The sequence below is a fragment of the Ictalurus furcatus genome, chromosome 29, assembly GCF_023375685.1.
Source record: "Ictalurus furcatus strain D&B chromosome 29, Billie_1.0, whole genome shotgun sequence".
In the NCBI taxonomy this organism is placed as follows: domain Eukaryota; kingdom Metazoa; phylum Chordata; class Actinopteri; order Siluriformes; family Ictaluridae; genus Ictalurus; species Ictalurus furcatus.
Window position 1 is genome coordinate 6,340,196 of NC_071283.1, and position 17,541 is coordinate 6,357,736.

General features: G+C 40.0%; 1 protein-coding gene across 6 annotated transcripts in view; it reads left to right on the plus strand.

Moving 5' to 3' along the window:
* Positions 1-17,541, plus strand: part of LOC128604273 (collagen alpha-1(XIX) chain-like) — a 250,103-nt gene that overhangs the window by 10,770 nt on the left and 221,792 nt on the right. For all 6 annotated transcript variants that reach the window (XR_008385160.1, XM_053619275.1, XM_053619277.1 and 3 more), the window contains exons 2-6: positions 4,452-4,573; positions 5,524-5,595; positions 8,793-8,892; positions 15,938-16,061; positions 16,473-16,748. Coding sequence is in view for 5 of the 6 variants with exons in the window: in XM_053619275.1 (XP_053475250.1) it covers positions 4,489-4,573; positions 5,524-5,595; positions 8,793-8,892; positions 15,938-16,061; positions 16,473-16,748 (657 nt within the window). In the remaining variant the exon portion in view is untranslated. The remainder of the gene's footprint in view (positions 1-4,451; positions 4,574-5,523; positions 5,596-8,792; positions 8,893-15,937; positions 16,062-16,472; positions 16,749-17,541) is intronic.

The window sequence follows — 17,541 nt, forward strand, 5'->3', positions numbered from 1 at the left end:
ACATTCCACTCACTGACAAATTTTCCTTCTGCCGAGAGAAGAATTAATTGCACCTGCCTAAACAGGTTGCGCGGACATAATCCTCCCTGGTGGTCAATATATGAGACCACCGCTGTCTTGTCTGTAAACACATGGTGACCTCTCAATTGAGGAAGAAGGAAAGAAAGTGGTAGAAATATGGCCCACATTTCTAGGCAATTTATATGCCGCTCCAGGTGAGGGCCACTCCAGAGACCGTGAGCTGGACAGCTGTCTAAGACCGTGCTCCAGCCCGTGAGGGAGGTGTCTGTCATTACCATCTTGCGCTAAGGAGACACCCCTAGAGTGTGACCCAAGGCTAGAAACCGGGGACACTCACTGTCACTGATTACTCTCAGAGGTTTTATCTTTGGACGAAACCCCCAACTTCTTAGCCACCACTGAATGGTCTCCTGTGCAATAGGCCCATCAACTCCAAAAGTCTCCCAAGATCCAGTTTTATCTTGCTCAGTGTTGATAGGATTGACCCTACGCATGTTGGGGATAGAAATGCCCTCATCGTAGTAGAATCCTTATAACCCCTAGAAAAGTTGTCCACTGCACTGGGGAAAACATACTTTTCTGAGGTTCAACCGGAGGCCCAAGCTCTTCATGTGGGCGAGAACAACACCTCGATGTTGAACTGCCAGTTCCCTGGATCGTGCTAGAATTAACCAGTCGACCAGGGAGTTTAGTACACGGATCTCCTGGAGTGACATCCATGCACTTTGTGAAGGTGCAAGGGGATAAAGCTAGCGATATTTCTATGAGGAAATATGCACCTTTTAGATCTATCGTCACAAACCAGTCCTCAAAATTGGACATTTGGATGTCAGCATCTTGAACCTATATGTCTGAAGAGTTCAGTTCAGATGACGCAGATCTAAAATTGGCCGCATACTCCTCTATTTTTTGCGGACCAGGAAATAACGGCTGTAAAAACTAGGGATAAATGGCACACTTATATAGCACTTTTATCCAAAGCATTTTACACAGTCTCATTCACCCATTCACACACTCACTCATACACCAGTGGTAGCAGAGCTGCCATGCAAGGCGCTAACTTGCCATCGGGAACAACTTGGGGTTCAGTGTCTTGCCCAAGGACACTTCGGTACGTGGAGTCACGTGGGCCGGGAATCGAACCGCCAACCCTACGGTTAGTGGACGACCCGCTCTACCACCTGAGCCATGACCGCCCCGAGCAACGGGATGCACCAAAATGAAAATTCTTGGCCGAAGCCGAAACCGAATATAATGAAAAACTTGGCCGAAGGCCGAATACGAACATGTTTTTTCCATTTATTTTGCCATTTTTTTCACCATTGCATAAATTAAATAGTCAAAATGTGCTTTTTACTATTTTGTCTTGCTTTTCAAAGAAAAAAATCAATTACAAAAACTACAATTTCAAAATATTTATTTAACACTGAACATTTTTTTTCATTCCAGCAGGCATAGGCTACCAAGAAGGCACAATATAACTTTAAATAAATAAATGAGTAAAATAAAAATATTTTGATGTGGTTATCTTTGAGCCCCCCTTGAATAGCCGATGTTAGGCCTATAACTGACTGCTGAAAGAATGGAACACTCTGTAGCCTACAACTAAAAAGTGCATTAAAAAGTGCATTGACAAGAGTGCAAACATTGGTTCTATTCGGTTATATACGGCTGATTATATTCGGGATATATACTGCTCGCGTCCCTGTACACCTCACGGAGTATTATAGTAGATATAGGATTTGTTTGCCTGCCGTTAAATAAATACGTCTTTACCTGCTTCCGTACTCTACTCCCTTATGTCTCGCGACGTGACAGAAAACATCCGGAGAGCACGTAGCTCATGCACGTAGCTTGTGCATGCGCGCGCAGCCTCATCGAGGTCGTGACATTCGCGCGTCTCACTCTGGTTGCTAGGCTATTTGGTCGCGTCATCAAACACGTCATTGTTCGGTCAAATTTATTCGGCCTTTTCACTTATTCACTTACTTAACACCGATAATGCTTTTTTTGCTATTTTCGGCCGAATAATTTCGGTTGCCGAACATTCGATGCATCCCTAGTAAAAACCTCCCTCCCTCAGGGGACGGGGTACATGTTCTATGGTCCCTTTTTCCAGGAAGGATCTTACTTCCTATGCTAACGTTGGGCTCTGGTCTGTGATGACTACTGTGGTGAGCACACCTCTGAACCGGGGGGGGCGGGGTCGAGCTCTAAACTGGACCCGATAACCCTTTTCTACGGTAGACAGAACCCATGGAGACACATTTGGCAGTAGTTTCCACGCTGCCAGACGGTCTTTTAGTGACGTTAACTATTCCACATTCTGTTGGAGGGAAAGCATCAGATTTTCGTTGCCCTGTGACAGCTCGCTGACCAGAGAACACTGAAAACTTTGGACAGCTTTGGCTAGGGGAGGCCCTATAGTAGCACTGGGGCTAACTGCCCTAACAACCTCATGTCCCCTGATACGTCCCTCCACGGCTCCTGAGGACCGCTCTTCTTTGTCTACATGGCTTTTATGACCATTCTCAGATCAGGCCTAGTAGCAGGTCGTGACTGTGGCCACCCGGTTCCCCTGGCTGTCTGTGGGGGTTGGCCGGCTGCCATACTCGCCTTCTGTGTCTCCCTCCTATTAGTGCTGGCCCGGGCTCCACTTGCGGATGCCCGGGTGAACTCAGCACAACAGGGAAGTAACTTGGTGAATGCTGACATATGTCGAGCTCACTCAGCAGGTCTGCTTGGTAGGCCTGCAGCTCTGTCATTGTCTGCAGTGACCCACAAGCAAGACTACTACTGCATAGGCGTTGCCCACCAATGCCCCGATGGCCTTACACGGTGGCTTGGATGGCAAAGCCGGCCCCCCTTAATTATCTGCCGTCAATGGAGAGAGGTAGCTCGCAAGCGCCTCCTCCACCCTTAGCATAGCTAAATAGCCATGATGTTTTTTCCCCCACAATGGCCAAATAATCCAACATCGTGGGGTTATAAATACGGCTTATGCATTGTTTTCCCCCAGAAGCCTGATATTTTGTCATGCACTTCTGGAAGAAAAGGGGGTTTTCTGCAGTGTGAGGGATTTACTTTCACTGGGGAGAAAAAAGGCTCATCCAGCCTTAGTAATTACTTCACGCAGCTCTTTATATGCTGCTCTCAGTTTTTAGTAGCAGAAGGAGGAGTCGCGACGTGAGCTCCAAAATCCCGCGGAGACCCAACCCGGAAGACAGAGCAAGAGACAGAGCAGCGCTCGTCTCCGGCTCCTCTTCCGGATCCATAAGAGAGACGGCTAGCTGCCTTGGCAGCGGCCGGCCCAGATCCGTGAGGCTCTGAAACCCAACTTGCTTCTGCTTCCGAGAAGAGCGCGAGTCACAAGCAGAGCTGCCTGATTACCATGCGCATTACCATGCGCAGCCTCTCGAGGCTGCCATCGCATACTCCAACCTTTAGACACTTCACCCAGAAAGTGTGCACTATTCCTGTGTTGAAACAGGAGCAAGTCGTAGCACACTTCCTGAATTCTCTCACTCATTTTTTCTCTCATGCTCATTCGTTTTTTTTCTTCCCTTTTTTTAAAGGAATAGAAAATTTCTGAGATTTTGAGAAAAGATAGAGAGGAAATTAAGCGTCTTTTTGCTTCTTTACACAAACAACCGACATGCAGTCTTTCACTGAAGATAATAAGGCTGATAAGATAATAAGGTGCCATATTTATATCACGCAATGCGCTTAATTGCCACGTCACCTGATCATGGCAGGCCTATAAATAGGCATGATTTTACACAAGCTTCAGATGCCGGTCGCACGTGAGAGGCGCTCCCATAGTGTTATGCTATACGCAACGTCGAAGTTAGCTTTGAAAGGGAACACCTGGGCAACAAGAAACACCTATCAGTCACATATTTCAATATTTTTGATCAATTAAAAAAAAAGGGGTGGGTTCAAACAAAAGGTTCCATGTTCTGATTTGTTTAACACATTTAGATAGATATACTAGATAGATAGATCTACTTTATTGATCCCATGAGGGAAGTTGTTCAAATGATTAATGTAAATACCAGGAAATGAAAGCTGAAATTCTGATCTGTCATGTCATATTCAGCTTTTTATCTCAAACCAAATGACTTAACTATAGCGAAAACAATAGAAGTGGCCTTTCTGTTCCAATACATTCAGAGGGAACTGTATTATATGAAGGTTTAAGAAACCTGCTGTTCAAGGGCTCTTTCTGTTAAAACAGAAAAGAATAATACATAACTGTGCAAGAATAACATTTGTATTGTTTTTTTATGTGCGAATTTAATGTACATGTTAAATACTATGTGTCACTGTTTGAAATGCAGTTGTAGATTATTTGATGTAAAACTATTAATTATCTCATATTTATCATGTTGTCTAAGTTCCATGAAGAGTGACATTGTATTTTGTTTTAGTTATCAAATAACACCTTTCCCATGGTCAAAAGAAGAAATGAGTCACTGGCTAAAATGGATTTTCTTCTGGATAGTAAATGCCATTCCTTTTACTTTTGGCATGGCAGTAAATGATAAAATAGGTACGTATACCAACTCCATCTGGTCTGCTTCACTTACATATCTTTTGTACATGCCTTGCCCTTTGTTTCTTTTTTTTTAAGCTGTCTTTTATTTCTGTCCTTAAAACAAATGTTTGACAGTGAGTGTGTAATTAGTTTGCATTTGTGCTTTATAGTTGTGGGTGGTCTTGACACCACATCTAGTAAATGTGTCTCCAAACACCAGAGCTGTTACATGTAGTTGTACTTCAGTGGCATCATGTTGCTTAGGTTGCCAACTTTAGCTCACACATGGTATGAAAGAAGGTAAAGCTGACCTCTTAGTTGTGGGGATGGATTTAAAATAAACATCATCTTTAATTAATGCTCATGTGCAAGTAAGTTGTTTAATTAACCAGTTTTGTAAATTAATTATTTGTTGTGAATAAAATCTTGCTTCCTTAAAGACACCCACAAGCACATGGTATGGACTTTCTGACATGAACTTTATAGCTCCATAAATGTTCGACATAGAGGTCACCAGGACAAGTATCAAATGTACACTGCTATGCATCTGTTTTATCCCCAACTATATCAGTAATTTATATACAATCTGAACTGTCAGAAAGCACATAAACATATAGAAACACATCATCCTTCGGTAACAAAGTCTGCCTTCAATATATTTATATTAATTTGAGATACAAATATACGTGTTTTCCTGAATACAGTTTAAGCCATTAATGAATGCCTGGAATAAAAATAATTGTATGTTGAGAATCTCAACTGAGTAATCATTACACCACAATGTTGCATAAGCTGCAAACTAATCCATTTGCAAGACAACCAGTCTTTAATATATTGGAAAGGTTTGGCACATAATAACGACACATTTTTGGGCCACATGTAATATATTTATGTGTGGAAAAAGCATAAAACAATCCCATTTTTTTTTCTCTAAATGTCTCATATAACAATTATTTATGTTTTAGACCATTTATGCCCTCCTCTAAAACTGGACAAAAGATGGTATGTCAACATGAACGACCGTCATGAGTTTACAGGTAAGATTTAGAAATAGTGTATGTGTGTATGTGTGTATATATATATATATATATATATATATATATATATATATATATATATATATATATATATATATATATATATATATATAATTTTTTATATAAAAATATTTGAAATATACAGTGCCCTCCACTAATGTTGGTACCCTTAGTAAATATGAGCAAAGAAGTAACCTTTTGATCTTTTGTTAAACAAATTCACAAAAATACTCTGCTCTCGTGGATATCAAACAATTGCAAACACAACACAAGTTTATCCCCCCCAAAAATCTTTGTTAAATATAGGTATGCAACAATTATTGCCACCCTTTTAGTCAATAATTTGTGCTGCCTCCCTTTGCAAAGATAACAGCTTTGAGTCTCCTCTATAATGCCTGATACATGGCAAGGTATCTGAGACCATTCTTCCATACAGAATCTCTCCAGATCCTTCAAATGTCAAGGTCCATGCTGGTGGACTCTCCTCTTCAGTTCACCCTACAGGTTTTCTATGGGTTTCAAGTCAGGGGACAGGGATGGCCATGGAAGGACCTTGATTTTGTTGTCAGTAAACCATTTTTGTGCTGATTTTGATATATGTTTTGTTGAAAACCTGACTGATTCTGCTTAAAATGGTCCATGGTTGGATCTTCCAGCAGAACAATCATTTGTTCTGCTGGAAGATCCAACCATGGACCATTTTAAGCAGAATCAGTCAGGTTTTCATTTAATATCTGTTGATATTTAATAGTCCATGATGCCATGTATCCTAACAAAATAACTAGGTCCTCTCACAGAAAAACAGCCCCAAAACAATAAAGAGCCACCACCATATTTAACCATGGCCATGAGGTACTTCTTGTTTGTCTGTGTGCCAAAAGCACCTCTGGTTTTTATTGCCAAAAAGCTCTTTTTTGGTGTAATCTGACCATAGATCCCGATCCCAATTGAAGTTCAAGTAGTGTCTGGCCAACTGAAGATGCTTGAGTTTGTTTTTGGAAGAGTGTAGAGGCTTTTTTTCTTGAAACCCTTCCAAACAACTTGAGGTGATGTAGGTGAATTCGGATTGTAGTTTTGGAGACTTTCTGACACCAATAAACCACTAACTTCTGCAATTCTCGTTGCAGATTTTTTGGCCACTCAAACCATCCTGTTCACAGTGCGTTGAGACAATATAGGCACACGTCCAATTCCAGGTTGATTCATAACATTTCCAGTTGACTGGAACAACTTAATTATTGCCCTGATGGTAGAAATTGGCATTTTCAATGCTTGTGCTACTTTCTTATAGCCACTTCCCATTTTATGAAGCTAAACAACCTTTTGTAGCACATCACAGCTTTATTCCTGGGTTTAACCTATTGATATAAATGACTAAGCGAATTTGGCCTATGTGTTACCTCATATTTGTAGTCATGGTTGAACAAAATTCTGTTCCTAGTCAACAGGTGTATACAAATATATATATTTTTTAAATATCAGTGGGAAAATACTTCAAATATATTTTTCTCATATGAATTCATAGGGGTGCCAATAAATGTGGCACACATATTTACCAAAGTTTTTTTTAAAAAATTAAATCTGTTATGTTTACAATTGTTTGATATCCAAAGCAGAGATTGTTGTGAATTTCTTTTTAACAAAATATCAAAAGTTTAAACAGTAAAGACAATTTTTCACAGCCTTCTTTGCTCATATTTATCAAGGGTGCCAATATTAGTGGAGGGCACTGTATATGTGTGTGTATGTATGTATGTATGTATGTATGTATATATATATATATATATATATATATATAGACACACACACACACACACACACACACACACACACAGTGGGGGAAATAAGTATTGGACGCGTCAACTTTTTTTCAGTAAATATATTTCCAATACGGCTATTCACATGAAATTTTCACCAGACTTTGGTATTAACTTAAGAAATTCACACATATAAACAAATACAAACATTAAAGTCCATAAATGAAGTTATGTGTAATAAAGAGGAATGACACAGGAAAAAAGTATTGAACAGGCTAACTGACATTTATTTAAAACTAGCCTTTGTCTGTACTGACAGCTTCCTGTATGACAAAATTAATCGACTGCAGTATTCAGGTGTGATTTTGGCCCATTCTTCTAAACATGTTATCTTTAAATCTTGTCCAACTGTATTCAAGTCAGGTGACACCTTGATTTTTTTTCTCTGAAACCAATTGAGAGTTTCCTTTGCTGTATGCTTTGGATTGTTGTCCCGCTGGAGGGTTCACCCACGTCTCATCTTGATCATCCTGGTGGATGGAAGCAGATTCTTCTGAGGAATCTCTTGGTAAAGGGCTCCATTCATCGTTTCTTCAATTATATGAAGTCTGCCGGTACTATGCGATGAAAAACAGCCCCACACAATAATGCTTCCACCTTCAAACTTCACTGTTGGTATAGTGCTTTTAGGGTGATGTGCAGTGCCATTTCTTCTCCAAACATGGTGTGTAGTATGACAGCCAAAAAGTTACATTTTGCTCTCGTCTGACCAGAATACACTCTCCCAATATTTCATAGGCTTGTCGAAATGAGTAGCAAACTTTAAACGAGCTTCGACATGCCTTTTCTTTAGTAATGGATTCTTGCTGGGTGAGCGTGCAGAAGCAATGGCAGTGGAGTGCATTGCCTATTGTTTTCTCTAGGACAATGGCACCTGCTGCCTCTAAGTGTTTCTGGAACTCTTTCCGAGTGGTCCTTGGTTCTTGGGCTACTTTTCTGACTATTATTCTGACTCCGTCAGAAATGTTACAAGGAACTCCTGTGCGTGGCTGGTTGATGACGAAGTGGTGTTGCTTCCACTTGTGGATAATGGCCTCAGTGGTGCTTACTGGAAGATTCAGTTTTGAAATACGTTCATATCCGATTCCACCAATATGTTTCGCAACAATAAGGTTGCAAAGGTCTTTGGAGAGCTCTTTGCTTTTACCCATCATGAGATGTTTCTTGTGTGACACCTTGGTAACGAAAAAGCCTTTTTAGAGACCATCAACCCAGCTGATATTAATTTGCACAGATAGGCAGTATAATTACTTTCTAACTACTTCATTTCAGCTGGATCCTTGCCTTACTTTGCCTTGGAGAACTGCTTTTTCTTAGTGTGCTCAATAGTTGCGTTTGTGCAAGATGACATTAACATCCTTTTTTTCTCTTTCTTTTTAGGGTTTGATTTGGCAGAAAAGTTTGTTCTTCGGAAGGGAACAAGTACAGACGACAGACCTTTCTTCAGACTAGGCAATAAGCCCCTGATTAAAGCCACAGAGTAAGTTTTGTTTTATGCAGAATTGTTATCTGGTATTTGGTCCTGAAACTGAGATGTGGGCTAGATTAAAATTAATTTCCCATGGGTACATATTATGGAGATATATAGTAAGGAGTGTCTTTACTGTTTACAGTTATTTAAGTATGCAGTTTTGAATGTAATTTGTTTGGTGAGGGAGGTTTTGTGTCAGAGATTATGTCTGACTTGGAGATGGTGTTTTGATGGAGCATTATTCTCAAAAAATGTTCATTTCATCAAGTTGTGGTTTCACAGTCAAAAATAAAAAATTGTATAACCTTTTTGAGATCCTAGTGAAATTGGCATTACCGAGTTGTGACTGGAAGAAGGCCGATCAGTACCAGTAGCTACGTTTACTCAGCAAGTGGCTGACACCACTCAGGATTTGAAAATATGCCAGGGTAATATTCAGCTTATGTGCTGCAAACTAATATTTTCTCATGGTGTAAGTTTGCCTTCGGGTCAACTGATACCCGGATGAACAGCCCACTAGTGCAGCATCAGGCTTACTGGCCGGATGATGCAGGATGTCCTAGGTATAGTCTGGTTGGAGAGATCATTCCACTTATGTGGTTAATATGAGTAATCTTAGGTAAGCTGTTGAATAATTCTGATAACAATAATTGGCAGATGTAATGTGGACACATCCCAGGAGGACGTGAGTGCATTCTAGTTGTGTAATACAGGACCTCAGTCCTGTATTACTTGGAAAATAGATTCTGTAAATGTAATTCATTTGCAAAAAATGTTAATTATTGACAATACTTGTTGTTGACTGTGTAATTGATGATTCTGTAACAAAGCTCACAGTCGCATTCCAGTGTTGCTGTATATTGGGCTTTCAACACTTGTTTTGTCTACACAAGTTATTTGTAATGTTTTAGCTTTGTTCTAACATGAAATAACAAGAAATTAAATGTTTTTTTTTACATGTCCAAAGCCATATCAATGCCGACAGCAATAAAGGCTTCAGTAAATATATGAAGTGTGTGGATTAACTGTTGTTTAGGCTGTATTAAACACAGCTGTTCTCATCTTGACCAGGTTCCCTTTGTTATGGCCCCAGAATAGGTGATTAGTGATTTGTTGCTTTATCTAAGCTTTAATGGCGTGCAGCTTCCTGTTGTATTTATGTTCCTTCCTAGACCTTCGAAGTTGTCTGTGAGCCTAAAGATAGAGAGGAAAGAAGGGAAGGGGATACTAAGGGCATTTAATCGCCCCTTCTCTTTCCAGCCTGCAATTATGGACAAGCTTTGACAGGTGATGGTGCTTGTCAGCTGGATACAGGGGGTCAGGGGTGCTCTAGCTCCAAACATTTCTCACTTTACTCACAGGAAATGTTGTTAGGCTCATCTTTCGAGTCTTAGATCATATTTGCGGGCATGATACTATTACATGGAAAAGGAAGACTTGATGTTCTTGGTTCAAGTTTTGTTGGTTTACAGTACTCTAAGTTAATGGTGGTTTACAAATCCTTTGTCTGTAAACTATATGTTTTGCTTTTGTTAGAGGAGATGCCATGTGGATGGCTTTATGTATTTTTTTATGTATGTGAATGTTTTTATTTTTGAAAATTATCAGGCTTTGGAGAGTGCGACTGGGTTGATGCCCTTATTGGGCTTTTCTTTTCTTTTCATTTTTTTTATTTGTTATTAGTATTTAGTTATTTATTTTTCTACACAGAGCACTTCAGCGTTTTGCTCATCAACTCAAAAGATTCAAGCGCATACACTTTTTTACTCTAGGTGCCACTCAGCTGGGCACGGCTCGTTTCTGCTCTGCTAGGCTCAATCGACGCACTCTCTGTGTGGTATCGCTCTCTTCAGTGCAAGACACACATATATAAATAGTCATGTTAATCACATAAGGTCTAAGCTCATTCATGGAATTAGTCTCTCCTTCTCCTGGCCTCTGCCCTTCATTCACAAATGATGTGCGACCACGCCTCCACTGCCACATCAGTAGATAAGCAGAATGTCGCAAGTGTATCAAAGAAATTTGATGTGTTCCAGATTAAGAGATGAATGTTGCAATGCATTAATTTCAGATTGTAGCATTATTCTCAGTAGATTAGTCTATACTTAAAACAGTAGATAGTGTGTTCCATGTCTGTGTGTCTCAAAATTGTTGCAGATAAAAGGATATAGATTGATAGCTCAGCACATACTGCGATATCTAGGCTTTATGCTACTTTCGAAACAAGTCCACCTCTAAAGAGGTTTTTAAAGTGATTCATAATTGGCCTTCTATCTACAACATTAACCACATTGGCATTGCTTCTGGCACCATAAACCTTTTGAGGTCAAAAGACTCACTCATGTTACATGCACTGTAACTTTAAGTTAGATGAAGATTGAGTAAACATTTTAGGAGGGTTGAGATGAGTAATAACAGGGTTGAAGCACCCTAAATGGGATATAGAATTGCCTGTGCTGTGTAGGGCTGCAATTAACGATTATTTTCATAATTGTTTAGTTGGTTGGCTGATATATATGTATGTGTGTGTGTGTGTGTGTGTGTGTGTGTGTGTGTGTACATATATTTCGATTAAGCTAATGTGGGGGGTGCAAACTTTCAGTACCATTTTTTCCCTTTATTTAAAATAAAATCCACAAACTGAGTGTTACAAATATAAACTTAAGACTAAAACTTTACACAACTGTTTGTCCAATGATATAAGACCGATATAAGATATAAGAATGATATGAAAAGAACCCAATACACACAAACACACACCAGAATATATTATTAATTTAGGACTGTAGTTTAATTCTGTGCTTTGTTTGCATCTATAAAAAGTAATACATACTTATATATTTACTGAATATATATTTATATATATATTTACTGTATTTATGCATTACTGCATATGGATGCACAAGAAGCACTGAATTCTACAGTCTTAGCAATACCTGGTTGATTGGTAGAACCTGTCATTCCCCAGGGATTGGTTCAAATGTTTTTTACTGTTGGTGCGACATTTAATTTGACTCTCTGAATTATCTTTTGTTTATTTTATCCATCAATGTGACACTTGAACTTGTCTACCACTCATAGGTTTTTGCAAATTATCATTTCATTTGTAAATAAATTTAAAATAAATCCATCAATGAACAATCGTCAGCTCAGCTAACGTGATATTTGTGAATGCATGCGAATAACCAAATTGATACATTTTTAAAAATATATTTTGATACATTTAACAAAAAAACAATATTTAAACATTTTTAAAACTTTCCTACAGACACCGTGCGATTATACAACTGACCACTAGGGGTCCGCGGAAACACTGCACTAGACGGTATAGTATATAGTGCACAGTGTAAGTGTACAGTACGATATTTGGGACACAACTTTAGTATTTACTCTCCGAAGCATGTTTTCGGAACAGAAGTAACGTAATGAGTAAATGTACTGCGTGCCGACCATCTAATCGATAATGAGATTCGTTGACAACGATTTTCATAATCGATTATTATCGATTTTATCGATTAGTTGTTGCAGCTCTAGTGCTGTGTTGCGCAGTACCTGGAGTCTGCATTAATGTACTTAACTAGCAAGGTAGCTCCCTATATTTAAGATACAGTGCATCTGGAAAGTATTCACAGCGCTTCACTTTTTCCATATTTTGTTATGTTACAGCCTTATTCCAAAATGGATTAAATTCATTATTTTCCTCAAAATTCTACAAACAGTACCCCATATTGACAATGTGAAAGAAAATTGTTTGAAATCTTTGCAAATTTATTAAAAATAAAAATACAAAAAAAGCACATGTACATAAGTATTCACAGCCTTTACCATGACACTCAAAATTGAGCTCAGGTGCATCCTGTTTGTACTGATCATCCTTGAGATGTTTCCACAGCTTGATTGGAGTCCACCTCTGGTAAACTCAGTTGATTGGACATGATTTAGAAAGGCCCACACCTGTCTATATAAGGTCCCACAGTTAACAATGCATGTCAGAGCACAAACCAAACCACGAAGTCCAAGGAATTGTCTGTAGACCTCCGACAGTATTGTATCAAGGCACAGGTCTGGGGAAGAGTACAGAAAAATTTCGGCAGCATTGAAGGTCCCAATGAGCACAGTGGAATAAATGGAAGAAGTTTGGAACCAGCAGGACTCTTCCTAGAAGTGGCTGCCCGGCCAAACTGAGCGATCGGGGAGAAGGTCCTTAGTCAAGGAGGTGACCAAAAACCTGATGGTCACTCTGACAGAGCTCCCGCGTGTCTCTGTGGAGAGAGGAGAACTTTCCAGAAGAACAACCATCTCTGCAGCACTCCACCAATCAGGCCTCTATGGTAGAGTGACCAGACGGAAGCCACTCCTCACTAAAAGGCACATGACAGCCCGCCTGGAGTTTGCCAAACGGCACCTGAAGGACTCTCGGACCATGAGAAACAAAATTCTCTGGTCTGATGGCCTGAATGGCAAACGTCATGTCTGGAGGAAACCAGGCACCAGTCATCACCTGGCCAATACCGTCCCTACAGGAAGCATGGTGGTGGCGGCATCATGCTGTGGGGATGTTTTTCAGCGGCAGGCACTGGGAGACTAGTCAGGGAAATCGAGGGAAAGATGAATGCAGCAATGTACAGAGACATCCTTTATGAAAACCTGCTCCATAGCGCTCTGGAACACAGACTGGGGCGAAGGTTCATCTTCCAGCAACACAATGACCCTAAGCACACAGCCAAGATAACAAAGGAGTGGCTACAGGACAACTCTGTGAATGTCCTTGAGTGGCAGCCGGAGTCCAGACTTTGAACATTGAACATCTCTGGAGAGATCTGAAAATGGCTGTGCACCGACGCTCCCCATTCCAACCTGATGGAGCTTGAGAGGTCCTGCAAAGAAGAATGGGAGAAACTGCCCAAAAATAGGTGTGCCAAGCTTGTAGCATCATACTCAAAAAGACTTGAGGCTGTAATGGTGCCAAAGGTGCTTCAACAAAGTATTGAGCAAAGGCTGTGAATACTTATGTACATGTGATTTTTTGTTTTTTATTTTTAATAAATTTGCAAAGATTTCAAACAATCTTCTTTCACATTATCATTATGTAGAATTGTTTGGTGAATTTTGAGGAAAATGATGAATTTAATCCATTTTGGAATAAGGCTGTAACATAACAAAATGTGGAAAAAGTGAAGCGCTGTGAATACTTTCCGGATGCATTGTATGTTACCACTTTTTGGTCTGGCTAATGAAGGTAGTCTTTTTAGTCTGAGCAACAGGGCATGATTTTGCAACACATCAGTCACTCCCTACCTGTCCTTTACATTCCACATTATACTCAGCGGGAACAGTATCCAAATTTTACACATTTATCTTAGAAGCACCTAACAAACCATTGTCAGTGGAGGTGGTCTGATATGGAGACTTATATGATGTGGATGGAGGGAATTGGGATATATACTGGGACACAATGTAGGAGAATTTGAGGTGTTCACCTAAAAGTCCTGATCACCAATTGATCCATTTCAAACTTATTCATAGGATTCTCCCAGAAAACTACCTAACTGTAACCTCTGCCCTTTTTATGCACACGTTCTGGGACTACCGCCAGGTCCAGAAATTTTAAGATCATGTGTGTATTATTTTATGTGATGTCCTAGGCACAAATACCCCACTTTCTCCAGTTATATTACTTCTAAATGATAATTCTGCTTTAGTCCTGACTTTGCAATAGAAACCTATCCTGTGCACTGGTCTTACTGCGGCTAAAAAGATGTTGGCCGTTAGGTGACAGTCTCTTCACTTTTTGGCTTGGTCATGCTGGATCAATTCGTTTCTTATTTGGGCTTATTATTCATATGAAGTGGTATGTTGCCAGGTTCCACAGTACTAGTGAGAAGACCCTATGGGCCTGGTCAGCCACACTCACTTATTAAAGACAGAGTACAGTGACTGTAACACCTATAATTTATCTTTATCATTGGGGGAGATATCTGGTTTTGGGTGGGATTGGGGAATAACCCTGCAATATTATCATACTCTTGATTTGTATTGTAGCTGTTTTATTTCTTTTTGTTGATATTGCATTTTGTATTTTTAATACCGTAATTTTCGGACTATCGAGCGCACCTGAATATAAGCCGCACCCACTAACTTTAAAAAGAAAAAAATTTTGTACATATATAGGCCGCACTTGTCTATAAGCCGCAGGTGTCCACGTTGTAAACATGAGATATGTACACAGAAAGATGTTACACAGAGATTTTTTTTAACTTAAATACGTACCGTAAATGCTTTATTCCGAACAGTGCCTGTAACACGGCTGGTTAAAAAAATTAAAAATACAGTTGCCTACCAGGAAAAGTCATTGATCGCTATCTTCATCTTCCTCCTGCGCACTAAAACCACTAAAGTCGTCTTCTTCAGTGTCGGAATTGAACAGCCTCAGAATTACCGGTACTTCGTCACACACTTCCTCAGTCTCTCTTTTGTTGTCGCTCTCAATGTCACGTCTCGAGGCAAATTTGCCCTTGAGCTCGTGCTGTCCTCTTCATCACACAGCAGTCCAGCCTTTCGAAACCCGCTGGTGATAGTTTTTTTGACACTGCTCCACGCTGTTAGGATCCACTGGCAGACTTGAGCAAAAGTTGCCCCTCCCATGCTATTTCCTTCTTCGACAGCCTGATCGATTGCCTTTAACTTGAAAGCTGCATCATATGCATTTCTTCGTGTGTTTTCCATGATAAGGGTGTGTGCATGAAGCGCAAAATGACTGATCTGAAGAATTAAGTGTGAGTGCGTTTGATTTAATTCGAACAGTTTCATTGGTCGACTGTGACCTGTTCGGTAATTTCATTGGTAAGCTCGTTAGCCCGTAAAAATCCATAAATTAGCCGCATCATTGTTTAAGCCGCAGTGTTCAAAGCGTGTGAAAAAAGTAGCGGCTTATAGTCCGGAAATTACGGTATAAGAGAGAAAGAAGGAAAATCAACAAATTTTTTTTTTTTTTTAAAGTGCTCCAAACATTTTTGAACAGTTAACAGAGGTGTATGTTTGTTGGTTATAGGTTGGTATTTCAGAGTGGACTGTCTCATGAGTACTCCCTGGTAACTATGTTCCGACTCAGAAAATCTACAAAGAAGGACCGATGGCTTCTTTGGCAGCTCTTTGACCAGGCTGGAGAATCACAAGTATGAGTGATAAACACACACACACACACACACACACACACACACACACACACACACATATATATATATATATATATATATATATATATATATATATATATACACATATATATAAGTGATATAAGATATAAGATATTATTGATAAACATTTTTTTAAAGTCAAACAGCAGTGATCATCAGCCCTCTAACTTGAGATCTACCTTCCTGCAGGTTTCATCTCCAACCAATATCTAACACACCTGTTTTAGTTGATCAATAACTTTTTAAGGCAATGATTAAATGGTCAGGTGGGCACAATTATGGTTGGAGCTAAAGTCTTCAGGAAGGTAGATCTCCAGGAACAGGGTTGGTGACCACTGTCATGCAGTATCCATGTGCTATAGCTTTTAATGAATGTTTTTTCGTTTTTAGGTATCAGTAGTAGTGGATGGGGCTAAAAAGGTGGTTGAGTTTACAGCCATGGGCTTACTGAAGAATAAACTCCACTATGTATTCAAAAACCGGGATCTGCACATCCTCTTTGACCGCCAGTGGCATAAGCTTGGGATATCTGTACGAAGTAGCACTGTGGCAGTCTATGTAGACTGTAAGCTAATTGAGACACATCTGACTGGAGCTAGAGCTGCAGTAGACTTGGATGGACGTGCACTTATTACTACGAGGCTGGAGGATGGACGGCCAGTGGACGTGAGTTTCTAACAGGAAATAAGTGCAGATAACTAAAAGTCTTGGAACAAATTCCACATATACACTATATGGCCAAAGGTTTGTGGACACCTGACCATCACAGTCCTATGTGGGCCTATCCCAAATTGTTGTCACAAAGTTGAGAGCACTTAGTTGTATAGGACGTTTTTTTGTATATACCAACCTTACAGTTTCACTTCATTGGATCAAGGGAGGAGCCTAAACATGTTCCAGCATGACAATGCCCCTGTGCACAAAGTGAGGTCCATGAAGACATGGTTTGCCAAGGCTGGAGTGGAATAACTTGAGTGGCCTGCACAGAGCCCTGACCCCACAGATCACCTTCGAGATGAATTGGAATGCCGACTGCACCCGAGGCCTCCTCTTCCCAAAACCAATGCCTGACCTGACTAATGCTCTTGTGGCAGTATAGGGAAATCCCCACAGCTACATCCCAAGATCTAGTGGAAATACTTCTCAGAAGAGTGGAGGTTATTATAATGGCAAATGGGGACAACAGCTAGATTGGGATTTTCAGAAAGCACATATGAGTGTGGTGGCCAAGTGTCCACAAACCTGTGGCCATATAGTGTATGTGTGGTGGGCTGTAAAAACCTGTTGTTGCTGTGGATGCATTCTGGAAAACAGTCAAAAATTATGTTAAATCTGTATTTGAGCAATACTGAGTTTTAAATCTCTAAAGAAAAGATTAGGTTATAAATGTAGAGCCAGGTGGTGTACCTTACAGTGGAATTGGAATGAAATGTTTAAATGTGATTTTTTTTTTTTTCCT